This window comes from Taurulus bubalis (genome assembly GCF_910589615.1).
Source record: "Taurulus bubalis genome assembly, chromosome: 2".
In the NCBI taxonomy this organism is placed as follows: Eukaryota; Metazoa; Chordata; class Actinopteri; order Perciformes; family Cottidae; genus Taurulus; species Taurulus bubalis.
Window position 1 is genome coordinate 15,324,990 of NC_136590.1, and position 17,234 is coordinate 15,342,223.

The following is a 17,234-nucleotide window of genomic DNA, read 5'->3' on the forward strand; positions in this document are numbered from 1 at the left end:
TTTAGTAGATGATCTATGAATAATACACTCATGTGCTCCACCAACATGAGTCTGCACCCTAGTTGTCTCTAAACTGCATTTTCTCTGTGTTTCATGAAGTGATGCTTTTTGGGTTTATAACTGTAATTTGTTTGAAACTTTATATTCAAATATATCATACATCATAATTATAAAATGTTATTTTTTTGCGGGGTAAAAATCAAATATTGCATGATGAATTCCAAGTGTGAATAAAATACCAAAATAATATAAGCACATTTTGCAATGAAACTTTTGGTCCACTATGTAATATTCAGAATTGTTAAATAATCCCATCATGCTTTTATTCCACACACTTATTCCCTGCTCCCTTTAGTTTTGTTATGCTCTTGATGAATGAGCGAAAAATTGTGCACATTTATGCTTTATTGTTGCGCATTAATGGAATAAGGAATCATTTTAGAGCATTTGTTTACCCAAAACAATTCATCTCAGAACACATAAGTACAAAGAAGTGATGTTTTTCCACATGTTTATTCATCTCATTCCATGATAGATGTGGGGTGAGCACAGAAAAGGAAACACACATAGATGTACCTGTAGGAAAGAGACATTAAAAGCCTGTTGTGTTTAAATGGACAAAAGGTCATTTAAAAACAATTAGTACACAGCATTTAGTAGAAAACAAAAGAAATCACAAGTGGAATGGACGCTGGGATCGAAAGACTCCTGCAGTAGGGAGAGAGGGCTGACGACCTGAAGACTTGAGCTCTTATCATCTCCAAAACTCAGGACTGGACCATAGTCTGGAATTCTAGAGGAAGAAAAGCATGTTGAATTGGCTGTGAATCATCTGCAAAAATAATCAATGAAGGTGGTGGCAGTTTTTAAATTGTCCAAATTCTTTATCCTATCGACACTGCTGGTAGCTGGACAATAGACAAACACTGGGAGAAGCATCTGGGCGCCATGACTTTTGATATCAAGGTGGATGGTTTCTATACTGATTACCTTGAAACAACATGGTTAAACAAAGATCCCCAAGATACTCTACCATTTCAAGTATCTCTGCTGCAAATAAGCATAGAAAGAAACGTTTTATGATTTAAACTCTGAACTCTTTTAACAACTGAACCTCGACAGTAAAACATTACGTTGTTGTTCTTTTATGTTGCTTTTATCAACTGTGTTGTGGTAAATGGACCCGTTGTAAAGCGTTAAAACGTTTCTCAACGTATGCCTGTTAATTTGTATAGTCCGTCCTTTGTTTACTGCCAGTAAAGAAGCCCGAGGAAGGGCACAGAGATGACATTCAGTACAAAACTTTTATTTGAGCATCAGGAGCAAATCTCTCAAAATCTGAACTGCTTGATCCACTTGGTTAAACCTTAGTGGCCATAACCAAGTACAACAGTGTTTGAGGAGAAAACTTTGAATTTGAATATAATTAAAATAGCTATCTCTTCTCTGTTGACACAGATTGTGGTTGTTGGACTTAACCAACCAATGAGATAATTTCTGCCTCCATCATGAGTTTGTACAAACACAATGTGAGAAATTAGACACCAACCCTCTGCTCCAATTCTGCCGTCACTGTCATCATCAGCCGCTGATATGAAACTCTTGGTTTCTGCCTCGGTCAGTGTCCGCGCCCCGGGGACAAACCGTTGCAGGAAGAACCTAGACACACACACACAGACACACACAAGTATATAGGCTGTTATTTTTTTAGGCAATTGTGCGCTTTAATAAGCTCATAAATGCACCAATTCCTAAATTGCACAGCTCGGGTCGATCCTCAAGGTGAATTCTATCACACAAAGGCAATAATAACACATTGCCCGTTCGCAGATTATCACAAGACGGCTTAATGGTGCCATCCCAATAATACCACTACCACCAATATTTGATTGTTTCCAGTGCATTACTGTATTTCCAAAAATCAAGGTACAACATATTTAAAAGTTTTAGATGTATCATGTCTCACAAGGAGCCGTTATATTACACATCCTGTCATTGTCTCACACACTTGAGCTCAGACTCCTCGATGTAGCCGCTGTTGTCCTCATCGAGGATCTTGAAGACATCTTTGATTTGCTGGGGTGTCTTTGAGGACAGGCCACACAGCTGGAAGAACTTTCTGTAGCAGAATGTGTCCGGAGCTGGAAACAAGAAAAACACACACACACACACACACACACACACACACACACACACACACACACATATATATATATATATATATATATATATATATATATATATATATATATATATTTGAAGAACTGAAGTGAGGGTGAGGTCTGACCCCCGAGGTTCAGCAGGTTGGGAGCTGATGGAGATTAAAACAGCATGTGGCTGCTTTCCAGGTGGGAGATTTTCCACCACTGTTTTTTTTTTATTATCTTTTAAGTCCAGTAGGTACATGCCTCTGCTAAAACCGACAAGATGATTGAAAACATTTTCAAATTTAGTTAAAGCTGGATATAAATCTAGTGGAGAGGCCACTGTGGAATATTGACTCAATGCAACAAAGATTATGAGTTGGTTGATTCATCAATTGTGGTTTATTTAGCTAGTGAGAGACAAAGCTATTAATCCTGTGAAGGTGTTCAAACATTGGTAGGGCATGCTGTCTCTCTCTCTTTCTCTGTGTGTGTGTGTGTGTGTGTGTGTGTGTGTGTGTGTGTGTGTGTGTGTGTGTGTGTGTGTGGGTGTGTGTGTGTGTGTGTGTGTGTGTGTGTGGAGATGCTACCTTGACAGTCCTTGACAGCATTATCAATGGCCTCAGCTGAGAGAATGGAGGTGAGCGACATGTTGGTCCTGTACATTCAAAGAAAAGAAAACTTTTTTTTTTAATTTGTGTCATTTGCTGGATTAATTTCTTTTGTATTTGCAGATGTAGGTTATATTTCGATCCCATCAAAACACAAGTCATGATTGTTTGGCAAATATGCTCAAGTTGTCAGAATAAAACCTAACATTATTTGGCAAATGTATAAAAGCATGAGTGTTTTAATTTTATACTTCCATCAGGCTTCGTGGTAGGATTTTCCCAGACATCTTAATAACTGACGCTATTTACTTCCTTGGAACTATTAATTGGATTGGCTGGGTTGTGCAAGATAGTTGGCACTTAGGGACTGTATAAAAGTAATTGGGGTGAGAAAAGGGTAAAGCTTATTTTATAATTTAAAAAAATGCAGAAGCCTTGACAGTGTTGTTAATATTTGGTCCATAAGACAAACATTTTCTCCATGAATAAAGGAATACAAATATAAATCAAGCATCAGAAAAGGTTGCCCTGCTCTGAGAATCTGACTTGCTTTGCTTGTGTAAAAATGAAAATAAATATAACCCCCCTAATAGCTTCAGTAGTCCCCTGAAGCCGGAATAGTTCAAATTGTCTTTTTATTTATGCCTATGGTTGTATATATGTTTACCATCTTATAGGAATAATTTATAGGAATCACATATGTGAGCTGAAAACACATCCTATTATTGACCAAATAGTTCATGAGTCATCAATTGCTCAGCTTCTTTTATTTGATTGTTTGGAGGTATGTTAGTCAGCTCACAAAGAATTTCAGACCAGGCTAAACATTTCTAAAACATGCATAAAATGAAAAATGAAACAGGACTAGGCTATGGTTCCACTGCTATAGCACCGCAGAGCAGGCGGCAGCACACCTGGCCAAACACCTGTGTTCCCCCTGTGCATCTGTGGGACTCACCGCTGTTGGCTCGGTTTCCTCTCCGGCTCCAGGTCCTAAGCAGCAGCAGCAGATGGATAAGGCTTTGTGGTGCCCGTTGACAGCTGGCTCAGTCTTATATACGCCGAAGGATGCTTGAGTTTCCAACCTGTCGGTGGATCAAATGTTTCCGCAGCCAGCCGCCTCCCTCTCGTGTTCCTCACCTGCCAATTATCTCGCACTGTTTGTATCTGCTCCACTGACTGCTATCGCCTTCCTTCTCTCCTTTGCTGTCATAAACTTGTCCGATCAACTCTCTCCTAAATGTATCTCTCCCCTCCCTTTCCCCATCTCCCCCAACCCCTCTCTCTGCAGGTGCATATGTGGAAGCTTAAATATCTCAAATCTCTTTGGTTTTAGTGAATAATCTGGTAAATTCAGATGAGAGCAGGGGGGTCATTTTATGACTCAGTGTTATCCTCATATGGCATTATGTGTCACACCAAGGTGTGTTAGTAACATAAAAGGACGAAAAAAAACAAACACTGTCTTAATATTATTTATTATTTATTTTCTTTAATTGTATTCTTATCGTTTTCTGTCTGTGGCCTATGCAGAGTTTAATGCTTATTTATTCTATTTCATGCTCTGTATTTGGTGCATTTTAATTGCTGACTTGAGTTAAAAAAACTAAAAACATCTGTTATTCTAATACCTCCAACAGATATCATGAGAGGGAGAGGAAGTTAACAAACTGGAAATACAATTTGGAATATGCAGAACTATCATTACTAAGTAAACTATCTACTTAATCAAAATCTACTTTTGTGTAGTTCAGTGTATGATGGTTTTCATCATGCTGGAACACACATGCACAAACTCACCTGACTTACTGTAAAATGAGGGGTTGGGTGGGGATTGAAGTCAGTTTTTCTTATGGTTTATAAGGTTTGTACCTGGTCACCATGATAACTGGCAACTCTAAACTGATGAGGTTGTTGTCTGCAAAGGGAAGCCTTTCAAACCTCCTGACACAGCAGCGTCTCCTGTGAATCCAGTCAGCACTAATGGCATTAGCAGGGAGGCGAGGAATGCTTTTTTTGTAACGAGAACCAAGGGAATAAATCTCATTATTCTAAAAAGAATCACATGACATTTCCAGTCGTCTCACACTTGTCAAAGTAAAAAAGTGAACTATTAAACTCATGTAAAGCTCAGAAAATAAATTAACTGTATTTCCTCGCCTCCAACTTTCAATGTAAAACCATATCAAGCATCTGAAACCCTTGTGATTTACTGAGAGATCAGAGGCACCACCTTGTGGCCTCTTCCTCTCAATGCAGAGCCATCTTTCGAAGGAGCACCACATGCCGGGGGATTGTATCTCATCTCACTGTAAAGCACAGTCAGGGTTTTTGCTGCTCCCGCCTTACTTGGTCTGGTATGACCAGTAGCTTGTGGAGGCTAATGTTAGAAAACCTTTGGTAATATAATGCAGTCAGCCCGTGACTTTTTGAATCCCCCTCTCCTGTGCTGCTGTCACATTCGATTAGCATTTTAGCTAAATGTTAATCATTACTGCCACTGGTAGTCACAGTGGTGGCTGTGGCCTTAGCGGCTTTTTTTAAATAAAAATTTAACTTTCGTTAAAGATTTGGTTAAGAGAAATTGCTTTAGATTACTTGCTCTGCTATGGCCACTTTGTGCTTTGAGGAATTTGTTTTCTGTTCCCAGATTTATCATGTAAATCATCTTGTGTAAAAACTTAAGAAGCCAGTGGCAGTGTTAAGACCAAAACAAACTTTTTTGTTAATTCAATCTACTGAATCACAACCATATTGAAGACCAGGGTCAAAGTTATTGAAAAAGAACCTTTATTGTTTTCTCATCGTCTGTCCGTTTCCCATAAAAGTGCATCATCACTGATCTCACAGTAAGCAAAACTCACATAGTAAAACAAGGACAGAAGAGAGAGAGAGAGAGAGAGAAAGACAAGTCAACCACGCTATACACTTAGTCAGGTACATTCATCGTGGACAGCAAAGGGGTGAGCAGGGCCAGAGAGAGAGAGAAAGAGAGAGGAGGGGGGAGCAGTTTGTTTACGGTCCGGGGGGGAAAAGGTCAAATGTATAAAACTGGTTTGGAGAGTTGAAGAAAGAGAGAGTGAGAGGGATAAGGAGAAGAAGAGAGTAGGCGTATGTCTTGGCTCAAGTTGTTCCTTTAGAGTTGTGTAGTAAGATGTTGGTCAGTTCTTAATTTAGCTCTTGACCATTGCGGCGAATTCTGCAGAGAGAAGAAAGAAAGGGAGCATTTTGAGTGTTGTTTCAAGATCTCTTAAGGGCTTCACTATTATTTAGATCTGGTTCTAATTCCAGGGAAAGTTCTTCTTGTTTTCTCACCATCCATGCCGATCATGCCGTCACCATCAGAGTCACCGGCCTTGAGGAAAGCCTTGGTCTCACCGTCGGTCAGAGCTCTGGCAGAGGCAGAGAAGTTCTGCAGGAACAGCCTAGAGAGGAAGAGCAGAGGAAACCGCTGAGTATTACAGTGCAAAGGCCTTGAGAACAGAAATAGGCCTGTAATTATGTCTTCTGCCAGATCAGGAATTGATTTGTTGCAGAGTTTTGTCGAGGTCATCTTTCAGAAAATATCCAAAGCTGCTTACTCACTGTATTCTTCTCATTGTATTTTGTTCTGAATAATTTAAGATTTGACCATGAAATTCATTTAATTTGTTCCCAAAATGTCAAGCTTCCTGTCTGTTCTGTTATCTGCTGGCATAGAGGTAAAGTCTAAGAGATGGTGCTTACTTCAGCTCCTCCTCCTCAATGAAGCCACTCTTGTCCTGGTCAATGACTTGGAAGGCATTCTTGATGTCACCGGCGCTCTTGGCGGACAGGCCGACCTTGGCAAAGAATTCCTTGTGCTTGAAGGAGTCTGCAGCTATGAGGAGACAGATAAGGGATCACATCAGACATTGTAGAAACATCAAACAGGAACTGAAATGTGTTTTGCCGCTGCACTGGCCCTTGTTTGCAAGGTCTGGCAGTTGGTTGCTATTCTTCTGCTCTGACTCTCATTCAGCATTTTAGTTTAATTTGCAGAGGTGTTTTTCTTACAGTAGATACACTCAGGAATTAAAATGTGGTTTCTGCTAAGAGAGGCAGAAATTCTGCTTGCTCACTGTACTATAGATCTAGTAGTTTAAATGACTTGTAATGTTAAATGGAGCAAATAACTCTATGTGTGTGTGTGTGTGTGTGTGTGTGTGTGTGTGTATGTGTGTGTGTGTGTGTGTGTGTGTGTGTGTGTGTGTGTGTGTGTGTGTGTGTAATCTTGTAATGTGATTCTGCAGTAAGACATTCAGCTACAAGTGAGTAAGACAACACAGGTCGAAAAAAAGTGTGGATGCATCATCTAGGCTCTCCTAAACTCCAATGCTGCATTCTGTGTCATTTTGGTGATGGGGTTTACCTTGGCAGGCTGCAAGGGCTGCAGTGATGTCAGCCTGGTTGAGGGATGCTGCTAATGCCATTTTAATTTTATTTTTGACTGAGGAAGGAGAGCAGAGGACAAGTCATCAGTTCATCAGTTCATTAGTAGCAAATCAGACAGGATTAAGCAGTTATACTTTGATTGTATAAAGCATGTTAAGTTCCCTCACTGCACTTGATTCAGCATTCAAAGTTAAGGAGCTACTGTAATCTTCATTATATCATGCAATATATTTTACAGTTCCTCTCTGTGAGTATTCCTTTCTGGCAGCCCCAAAAGACAAGGCACAAATGATCAGAAAAGGTAATCCAAGTTTCCCAAAACCAAGCCCTCCAAGGCAAAAGATCAAATATCCTTTGCAGCTGTTGTTTGGCAAATTGCTTTTTTCCCCCATTTGGTTCCATAGTTAGTCCAAAGCCCAACTCTGAGCCTCTGATGTTCAGAGTCTGGCCCTGTGCGGCCCTTTCCTCGATTTATATCCCATTGCATGAAGTTGAAGCCCTGAAACACTCTCTGAGTCAGGCAGTAGATTTTTTTCCTAAAGGTCTGCAGCTCCTCAGTTGCAACTCACCTTAGGGGGATATCTCCAAAAGCTAGAGTTGATCTCTCAGGTTGAATATGCTCACTGCAGTGGACCCCTCTGCCACTCTTGCAAGCTTATATACCTTCACCCGGTTGAAATATGATGCATAGGCTATGTAATAGACACTGTGTGCAAAGCAGTCGAAGCAGTCGGTCAAAAAATGTGTCTAGTAGACAGAGCTGTTCTATTTATATGCACATAAATGAAGATGCTTACATGGTAGGCTGTGTGGGCCTATGCAAAAGTGCTTGATATTACATTGAGCTAATAATATACGCTGCTGATTTGGGTGAAACGTACTCTGTGGCCATGTAGTTTTGATCTGTTAAACTGTGCAGAACACTATTGGAGTGAAGCATGAGGTAAAATCTAATAGTGTTTATTAAAATGATCAGGCAGATCAAAGCAGGTTTGTATAGAGTGAGTTATTGCAGCTACTTATTGTGTTGTCGAACAGGTATGTTTTTAATGAAGTTGTTGTTCTTGTGAACCTCAGAGACTGTGCCACAATATCAGCATATTTAAAGACGTATCCATCACTTCTAATGAGTTTCTATTAAACTTTTCAATGTGACTTTTAGAATTCAATTTTATTTTTTAGTTGGGATGTTTGTAAAATATATTGTGTGTAAGCCCCTTTTTAAATGACAGTTCTAATGTTAAGTATGTTTTGCTATTGGGTACCTGAATAAAGAAATGATTCATGAAAACACATTGAAGTTGTTTCTTATTATGGAGCCTATAGCAAAGCAAAAGCCATCCCTTTACACCACAGCCGCCTATCATGATAAATTACCGACATGAGCCTCTGAACTGTACAGTTTTGGTGAAAACGAGCCATGCTCGTAATTGGAATGCGTAAAATGCCTGAATGGACGTTGCTGCCATGCCAGTATCACAAAAGACTGGTTGTGATTGATTATCACAGGCGATGGTTATGTGGTGAGCACGTCTAAAAATCACATGGCCATTTAAAGACTTTATGTTTTGTTTTCTTCAAAGATTGCAAGAGGAATATGTCCAATAACTAACATTTTTCTATTCTTGCGTTTGGCTCAATAGTGGAGCATTTGTGGACACAAGACTTAATCATAGCTGCAGAAAGTGACCGTGCACAGTTTAGTCTTCCTGCTAAGTTAAATGCATTTTTATAAATGTTACACCAGTCTTTATCAGAGTGTAATTGGGCCAAAGAGGAGAGGAGTAGGGGGTTGATAAGATGGCAAGTGACCAACTGAAATGCTTTAATTCAACAGCACATATCACCAGAATCGACTGAACATGCAGCTGAGGACCATCTGCCAGGTTTTATTTTTGGAGCTCTTACACCCATTCAGACCATTTCTCCTTATGGCGATGAAACTATTTGTGATACTATTTTAGGAAACAGTAAAAGCTGATATCATCGTCATCATCGTCATCATCTCAACACTTCAGTGGTAAACTGCCGTGTGGTTGCGTAATGACGTGGAGTTCTCACACCAGACAATGAAATGAATGAACTAGTATGGGGGTCTTTCCATGCCCATATTTGCTCTCATGACAGGTGCAGGTTGTCATGTACCCATCATACACCAGGTGGCAGTGTTGAGATGATCCCGAGACTAAAGCTAATATTGAATTATCAGCAGATTTTAATCATCATCAGACCTATATTATACACTCACCTAAAGGATTATTAGGAACACCTGTTCAATTTCTCATTAATGCAATTATCTAATCAACCAATCACATGGCAGTTGCTTCAATGCATTTATGGGTGTGGTCCTGGTCAAGACAATCTCCTGAACTCCAAACTGAATGTCAGAATGGGAATGAAAGGTGATTTAAGCAATTTTGAGCGTGGCATGGTTGTTGGTGCCAGACGGGCCGGTCTGAGTATTTCACAATCTGCTCAGTTACTGGGATTTTCACGCACAACCATTTCTAGGGTTTACAAAGAATAGTGTGAAAAGGGAAAAACATCCAGTATGCGGCAGTCCTGTGGGCGAAAATGCCTTGTTGATGCTAGAGGTCAGAGGAGAATGGGCCGACTGATTCAAGCTGATAGAAGAGCAACTTTGTCTGAAATAACCACTCGTTACAACCGAGGTATGCAGCAAAGCATTTGTGAAGCCACAACACACACAACCTTGAGGCGGATGGGCTACAACAGCAGAAGACCCCACCGGGTACCACTCATCTCCACTACAAATAGGAAAAAGAGGCTACAATTTGCAAGAGCTCACCAAAATTGGACAGTTGAAGACTGGAAAAATGTTGCCTGGTCTGATGAGTCTCGATTTCTGTTGAGACATTCAGATGGTAGAGTCAGAATTTGGCGTAAACAGAATGAGAACATGGATCCATCATGCCTTGTTACCACTGTGCAGGCTGGTGGTGGTGGTGTAATGGTGTGGGGGATGTGTTCTTGGCACACTTTAGGCCCCGTAGTGCCAATTGGGCATCGTTTAAATGCCACGGCCTACCTGAGCATTGTTTCTGAACATGTCCATCCCTTTATGGCCACCATGTACCCATCCTCCGATGGCTACTTCCAGCAGGATAATGCACTATGTCACAAAGCTCGAATCATTTCTAATTGGTTTCTTGAACATGACTGAGTTCACTGTACTAAAATGGCCCCCACAGTCACCAGATCTCAACCCAATAGAGCATCTTTGGGATGTGGTGGAACGGGAGCTTCGTGCCCTGGATGTGCATCCCACAAATCTCCATCAACTGCAAGATGCTATCCTATCAATATGGGCCAACATTTCTAAAGAATGCTTTCAGCACCTTGTTGAATCAATGCCACGTAGAATTAAGGCAGTTCTGAAGGCGAACGGGGGTCAAACACAGTATTAGTATGGTGTTCCTAATAATCCTCTAGGTGAGTGTATATTAATTATCCAGGCAATCTATGGGTTGAGCGCAGTTATTTATTTTTATTTTAACTCCAGATTTTGCTCTACAACGTCTGATCTCTTTTAGTATGTTGACTGATGTGTCACTTCCTTCACTTCAGTAGCTTCAGGTGTGTGACGTTTCAGCAGCCAGAAAAGAGCACTTTATATTGTTTTCAGTTCAAATCTTCTTAAAAGTTGAGTAAAACTTGTCTTTGGCCTTTAACATCGGCTGTGGTCAAGTGAGGTCTCTCACCTCAAACGACTCAGCCATAGATACTGCAACTATTCCTGCCCTTCTTTAATATCAGGTTTAAATTACAAATATCTCACAGCGGGGATGAAACCCATCAAGCAAGGCTATGGGTGTATGCAAGGCAGCAAAGGATCCCCCCACACACACCTTCCTATCCTAAACTTTACATTTGAAATGTGCATTTAATAAAAGAAATAAAGCTAAACCATAACTTCACCACCCTACATTTCTGAGAAATCAACAACCACATGATAAGACTATTGCTCGAAGCTGCAGCAGATATTTATTTTGTCCTTCTGTGTGAACAAATGTGTGATTTTTATTGAACTAAGCTTCTCTAACACTCCATCTGAGAGCAGGAGTTTGTTCCCCTTATGCTGCAGCAGAAATAGAAGTGACCTATATTCTCTGCCATCTGAGAGAAAGTTGCGAATAAATGTGCCTCACTGACAGAAGTCCTGCACAGAAACTCTATCCTGTCCCAGAGTTTTTCACTTGGACCAGCACACCTGAAGCGGTGCCAGGCATCACAGTCTTCCCATCACAGAGCTGCTTTTCTGTCTGCCAGGGCCTCTATTCCAGCTGTGTCCCGCCGGAATAGAGGCCTGGGGCACAGCTCCCAGTCCAACCGGAACCCCCCCCCCCCCCCCGCCCCCCTCCGTCCATTTGCAATTCCCACCAATAAACATTCCCGGGTTAGAGTAGTTGAGCACGTTAGGTATTACGTTAGATACCTTTTGTGGCTAATACCTCTGCACTCCTGCTTAAGTATAAGTTTGAATGTAGTAATTATACATGTAATGCAGTATGTTCCATTGATTTGCTACTGTATGTATTGCTACTCTTACTTAAGTAAATACTTCTTAGTTACAATGCATTAGCTAAAAATAAATAATTTTCACAATCAAATTATTCAGAGCAAATACATTATAGACTGTTTTATGGCCACAATGAGCTTGTTTAAAAGTGCATTAAGTCAGCACAAGCAAAGCAAAGAATGTATTTGGTCATGGTGATAATATAAAAAATCTTTCAGAACTATTTCAAAGAATGTTGAGTTCATGTTGTCTACGTGTAAACACATAATTCATACCAAATAACCCCATCTAAGGTGTCAAATTGAGGTTGCCAGAATGACAAACACTTAATTTGCACAGTGGAAAGCTGCTCATGCTGTTAATTAGAGAAACCAAAGCCTCCCAGCCCCCTTGGACGGGCTGGACGTCTCCCAGTGCTCAATATAACATCACAACACGAGGCACATGACAGGATTCTGCTCATGTCTGCGAGAGTGAAGGAACACACTTCACGTCTCACAGAGAAAAGTACATTTATTCCACCCCTTTATGGCAGGGAAATACACATAGCAGAGATTCAAGATTTCAGGCTTATAATGACTTTATTACATTACTTTCCGTTAAAACTACAACGTATTTCTCTCAACACATAAGATCCCTGGATGAGTCTGTGCAATTTACTGCAGCTAGTTAACATTAAAAGAAAAAAAGGTCCGCTTGGAGATTATCTCCATACACCAAATCATACAGGTCATGGTTGTTTTAAGAAGACTTGACCAGCGCAGAAAACTCTGAAAAGAAAACAAGACAGAAGACATTTTTTTATTTCTTTGATCTTTCACATTCAGCAGGCAATAGTCATCTTCTCATTTCATTAAACCCCAACGATGACAAACACCGAACAGACTGAAGTGTTTGGCTCTGGCGGTGACACTTTGTATGAGGTGGTTGTTGGAGCTGCACTCAAGCTGCCTGGCAACAAAGTCAAAACACCAGAGGGATAGAAGTGTTCTTAAAATCAGTTTTTAATTTTTTACTATTTTGCTGATTGATTCTGCTATTTTCTTATACTTTTTTCAAATGGCTTACACTAGGGCCTGTATTTATCAAAGTGCTCAAAGTGATGATAAAGATAAAAGTACAAAACTTAAATTATCTATCACATTTCTTATAACAGAAACAGAAGCGAGTACAAACCTTCTGAGACATGTTTTGGAGTGATAGATTATTTTTGTTCATGATGAATACACAACATGTATAATTTTACAATAGTGCAAGTTTTTAGCAGTTTTTTTGTGTGCATTTAATAGAGGCTGCACCATCTTTTCTCCAGTTTTTAAATAAGGGTTGGAAACAAACTTTAGTAAAGCTGTCACTTTCAATACATCTACATTGTCTGATCTTGTCAATATCGGTTTTCTCTGATGAAGTGAGGTTGGTTTTCTTATTGTTTCTATTTCTCTATTATTTCTTCAATTGATTTTCTGTATATTATTATAAATATTCACAATTTAACTGCCACTTGTTTTATGTTTTCGCTGCATAACATATCCCAGATTAAAACGTAATGATTTAAAAGAAAAATAAAGAACAATATGGTAGATGACGGGTGAATCCTTGTATCTGATTGGCTATTTTTGCTCTTAGCATAAATATGAAAAATCATGTGATCACTCAGATTCGGAGGATACTCCTAAACTTGATTGAAAGTAGTAATACGTAGCTTGATAAACGTGTCATATTCTTCACTTTCAACAAAGAGGTTGAATGCGATTGGTAAGTTTGATAAAAAGCGGGCTCTGTCTCTCTGTCACCTTTCAGTTAGTGATGCAGTGCTCCTCTTCCTCATGCCATCTACGGTTTAGTGCTCAGACCCTCTTACCTTCCCAGCCGATCTTCCCGTCTCCGTCCGCGTCTCCTTCCAGCAGGAAGCCTCTGGTCTCAGCCGCAGTCAGTGCCCTCGCTCCTTTGGAGAAGTTCTGCAGGAACAGTCTGATGAACAGCAGGGATTGAGCACCACATTGAGAGAGAAAAAGACACCAAACACAAGGAAACAGAATGGAAAGACACATTAGATGTGTTTCATTTGCAAAAAAACTACCAACCGTCTGGTGAGATACAACTCGACTCATGAATAGATAGATGGAACGGAATACATAGAATATTTTCTGTGTATAAAACTCAACTGTAACTCATCCTGTTCGATGAAGCCGCTTTTGTCCTGGTCCAAAATCGTGAAGACGCTCTCAATCTCTTTTGGAGTTTTCTTGGACAAACCCACTGTCTTGAAAAACATCTTCGGGCTGAAGGAATCCTTCGCTGAAAGTCAAAACACAGATGAAACTTGATAAGATCCAAGCAGTCCTTAAGTCCTGTGACAAAGAGCAAGACACAGGCTGTGCTCATTTCAATCCCACAACCACCTCCTCACCTTTACAAGCATTAAGAGCCGATGTGATGTCCGAGGCTGCGAGAAAGTCGGTGATAGCCATGGTGGTGGAGACTCTGTTGTGGTGGATGTGGCAGCCTGGTGCAATATGTGACCACTGGCGAGCAGTAAGAACTTACTGGTTGCAATGAATAGGCTTTCAACCCCCCCTCCGGCACCCTGTGTCAGAAACCACCAGTGTCCTTCTGTCCGCTGTCATCTGCAGCTGACCACTTCAGCAAACAGTGTGTGCGTGTGTGTGCGTGTGTGTGTGTGTGTGTGTGTGTGTGTGTGAAAGGGAGGCTGAAAGATGGAGAATCTTTTCATAGGACAACTTTGTTTTCAAGGTCTCTCCAAGGATCAGAGGTCATTGTGGTTTAAAATCCACCTGAACAAACCTAAGTCAGGTAACATCTGTCGATAAACAAAGTTCTCAGTCAGTGAGGTTATATTTGGTGCATATTCGGAACCTGGCTGGCCTGCATTTCCTCGCCGCTCGTGTTGCCATACAGCCGCAGTCGCTGCCTCCCTGGCAGCGTTTCCGCAGGCTGTAAACATCCTGTTATTATGGCCTCTGTCACTTGCAGACTGCGCTCCGTGGAGCTGTCTCCATTCACAGTCACCTTGGGCACTGTGGGTTAATTTTGGGTGAATTTATATTAAGGTGCATAACTATTAGTTATGTACATTAATATTACATAACTTGTATCTAGTTTCAAACTTACTTAATCAGGTTACACCATTAAGAAAGTAAGTGATGAGTGTAAATCAACTGCTAGAAAATATTTGTTGCAACATCCAATCGAAAGCAGTCAACCATGTTAACAGGAAGTCACAAGTTGCAGCAAACCTCCCAGAAATGACATTAAAACAGTGTGTTTTAGAGTTTGTATCACTCATTTAGTTTATATTATATTAAGCTAGCTGGTGTATTAAGGTCCTTTAGTCAAACGTTATTGGCAAAAGGTTTTGTAATTTGAGGTTTGTTGTGCTATCTGTTTTGTCTTTTTAGCCATTTTAGATCACATCCCCAGTCATATTGTGCACCTATTTAAAATATGACGTGTGCTTGTGCAAATTATATCATGATGTCCATCCATCTACATTCTAACAGACTTTTTTGCAGTCTAATCAAATGAGAACAATTTGATTTCAATCCTTTTTGTGACTACACCTCTTTCACTGATGGGCTTTAAATGGCTTTTGAACAGGAGACAGATGTGTCAACCATATTTTACACTTCCTATATAAGCAAGCTAACATTGCCTTATGTTATAGAGACTAAGTCTGACAAGATATTTCATGTGTTAGATGAAACATTTTTTAATTACTAGCTAATAAAGCTAAATGGACATTTTCATTGAATTCAATTTACTATCTGACCAATGGGGGAGGTATAAATAAATCCATGTTGAGTCAGTTTCTCTAGCTACATTTGGGGTTGTTGTCATGTCTGATCCTGCTGAACACCGGTTGAAACCTAAAAACCACAAAATTGGACACAAAAATGATGGCGACAGCATATTGTTGAGTCAAGATAAGAAGCCATATATATATATATATATATATATATATGCTTCTTATCTATCTTTCTTTTTTGACTTTTCATTCTGAAACTGCAAATAAAAGACAGCAAACATAAGTGGTATAGGTATTTTTTATTTTTATTTGTAATAACAATGGAGTCTCTGGAAAACCACCTATGGAATTCTCGCACTTGCAGGTGGTTTGGTAGTTTGCAATTATTAAATATAGGAAATGGAAGGTGGTTGGCTGGCGATGTTATAGACTTTTGTTCTGGCAAAACACGAACCCTCCTCACCACATTTGACCCGTTTAGTGTTACTGAAATGCACTCGTTGTGATTTTGTCTTGACTATTCCTGCTTGCTAATGCCATTAGGATTTGAAAAGCAGTGTTTTCTAAGTTTTAATCAACATATGTCTTTATAGCTCCCATGTGTGAGGGGCTGCTGGAGCGCTTCAGCTACTGCGTCAAACCGGCCGTAACAGGCCGCCCCGTTGGCCCAAGGTCTTGTTCGAGTGACGTGAGCCTGGTTTCCTCAGGATGGACTACTTTGAGGCCTGCAGCAACCAGAGGGGCAGAGGAACGACAAAAACATCCTCCTCTGTTCCCCCTCACGTACCTGCCCCCTTCAGCCTTGTCCCTTTCCACGCTCCAATGCTTGTTTTCAGGAAGACCAGGCTTCCTGCGTGATGGAGCGTTGGATGAGAGGAGGAAGAGGGGGATGGGGCAGAGAGGAAAAGATAGACTCAGAGAGATGGATAGGGATGGGGGTGACGGCCCAGTGCGTTGCTGGTTTTCTTGACAGTGGCAGGCAGCTGAGAGGAGTGGGAGAACCATGAACACGGAAGACCACAGTAAAAATCTTTTACACTGATAGAACACTTTTACTTTCATATGTCTTCCCACTAAAGAGAAGTCTTGTCCTATGTGAGCAAAACAGACAGGGACCTAATGCGCTACCGGGCTTAATTTGAGGGAAATAAATCCATATAGTGTACATATCGAAATCATGCAGGACCTGGATTTTTTTTACTTTTACATGCCTGACATACAAAGTGTTTTATTCCATTTTTGTTGGGAAATAGTGAGCAATGGGACAATCCACACCCGGAAACCAGCAGAGGTAAGTATTACAAGAACATATAGTAGGTTGCATGAAAAACTAGACAGTATTGAATACATTCTTGTTTTGCACTGCATTGGTTTGTACAAGTCTACATACATAGAAACATGATTGAGTGAGCTGGTAGACATTCAGTGTGTTGCCCAAGGACACTTTGACAGGATGTATGGTGGATGAATTCACACATTGTGACATATATGGGGATTTATTATGTGATATTTGGCTGTTGTAGCATCAGTTAACATTTTATCGTAAATTAACACGTAATATTTTATTATATCATACATAATTACGGTAAAAGCTAAAATAGATCAACTATAAAGTATGTTTAACAGCAGCAAGTTATTCACTGTAGAAAACAGCATGTGGTGTTTATTTCTCACACTATTTATCAGTATCTTTGCCCTTTTTGTCCTTCCTCCTCATGCCATTACACTTTAGGGGACTTTTGCAGACTGTGTTGCATCAT

At 40.3% G+C, this 17,234-nt stretch overlaps 3 protein-coding genes across 4 annotated transcripts; all 3 read right to left on the reverse strand.

The window, feature by feature from the left end:
• Positions 1-20: 20 nt before the first annotated feature.
• Positions 21-3,807, reverse strand: pvalb9 (parvalbumin 9; the record flags this gene model as incomplete). 2 transcript variants are annotated; one of them, XM_079237996.1, is made up of 5 exons in its annotated part: positions 21-793; positions 1,550-1,659; positions 2,009-2,141; positions 2,735-2,802; positions 3,714-3,807. In XM_079237996.1, the coding sequence occupies 4 exons, from the start codon at positions 2,793-2,795 to the stop codon at positions 768-770; spliced, it is 330 nt and encodes a 109-aa protein (XP_079094122.1). In that variant the 3' UTR covers positions 21-767. The 2 variants fall into 2 exon arrangements, with proteins under 2 accessions (XP_079094122.1, XP_079094121.1); XM_079237995.1 differs by lacking the exon at positions 3,714-3,807 and having other exon boundaries at positions 2,735-2,810.
• A 1,715-nt stretch (positions 3,808-5,522) lies between these two features.
• LOC306754088 (parvalbumin beta-like) lies at positions 5,523-7,825 on the reverse strand. Its single transcript, XM_079237997.1, has 5 exons — positions 7,738-7,825; positions 7,146-7,223; positions 6,482-6,614; positions 6,071-6,180; positions 5,523-5,954 (listed from the first exon to the last, which is right to left on the reverse strand). The coding sequence occupies exons 2-5, from the start codon at positions 7,204-7,206 to the stop codon at positions 5,929-5,931; spliced, it is 330 nt and encodes a 109-aa protein (XP_079094123.1). The 5' UTR covers positions 7,207-7,223; positions 7,738-7,825; the 3' UTR covers positions 5,523-5,928.
• Positions 7,826-12,394: 4,569 nt separating this feature from the next.
• Positions 12,395-14,179, reverse strand: LOC306754089 (parvalbumin, thymic-like; the record flags this gene model as incomplete). Its single annotated transcript, XM_079237998.1, has 4 exons — positions 12,395-12,478; positions 13,570-13,679; positions 13,874-14,006; positions 14,119-14,179. 4 exons carry the CDS (start codon positions 14,177-14,179, stop codon positions 12,450-12,452), a joined length of 333 nt encoding a protein of 110 aa, XP_079094124.1. The 3' UTR covers positions 12,395-12,449.
• Between the last annotated feature and the right edge of the window lie 3,055 nt (positions 14,180-17,234).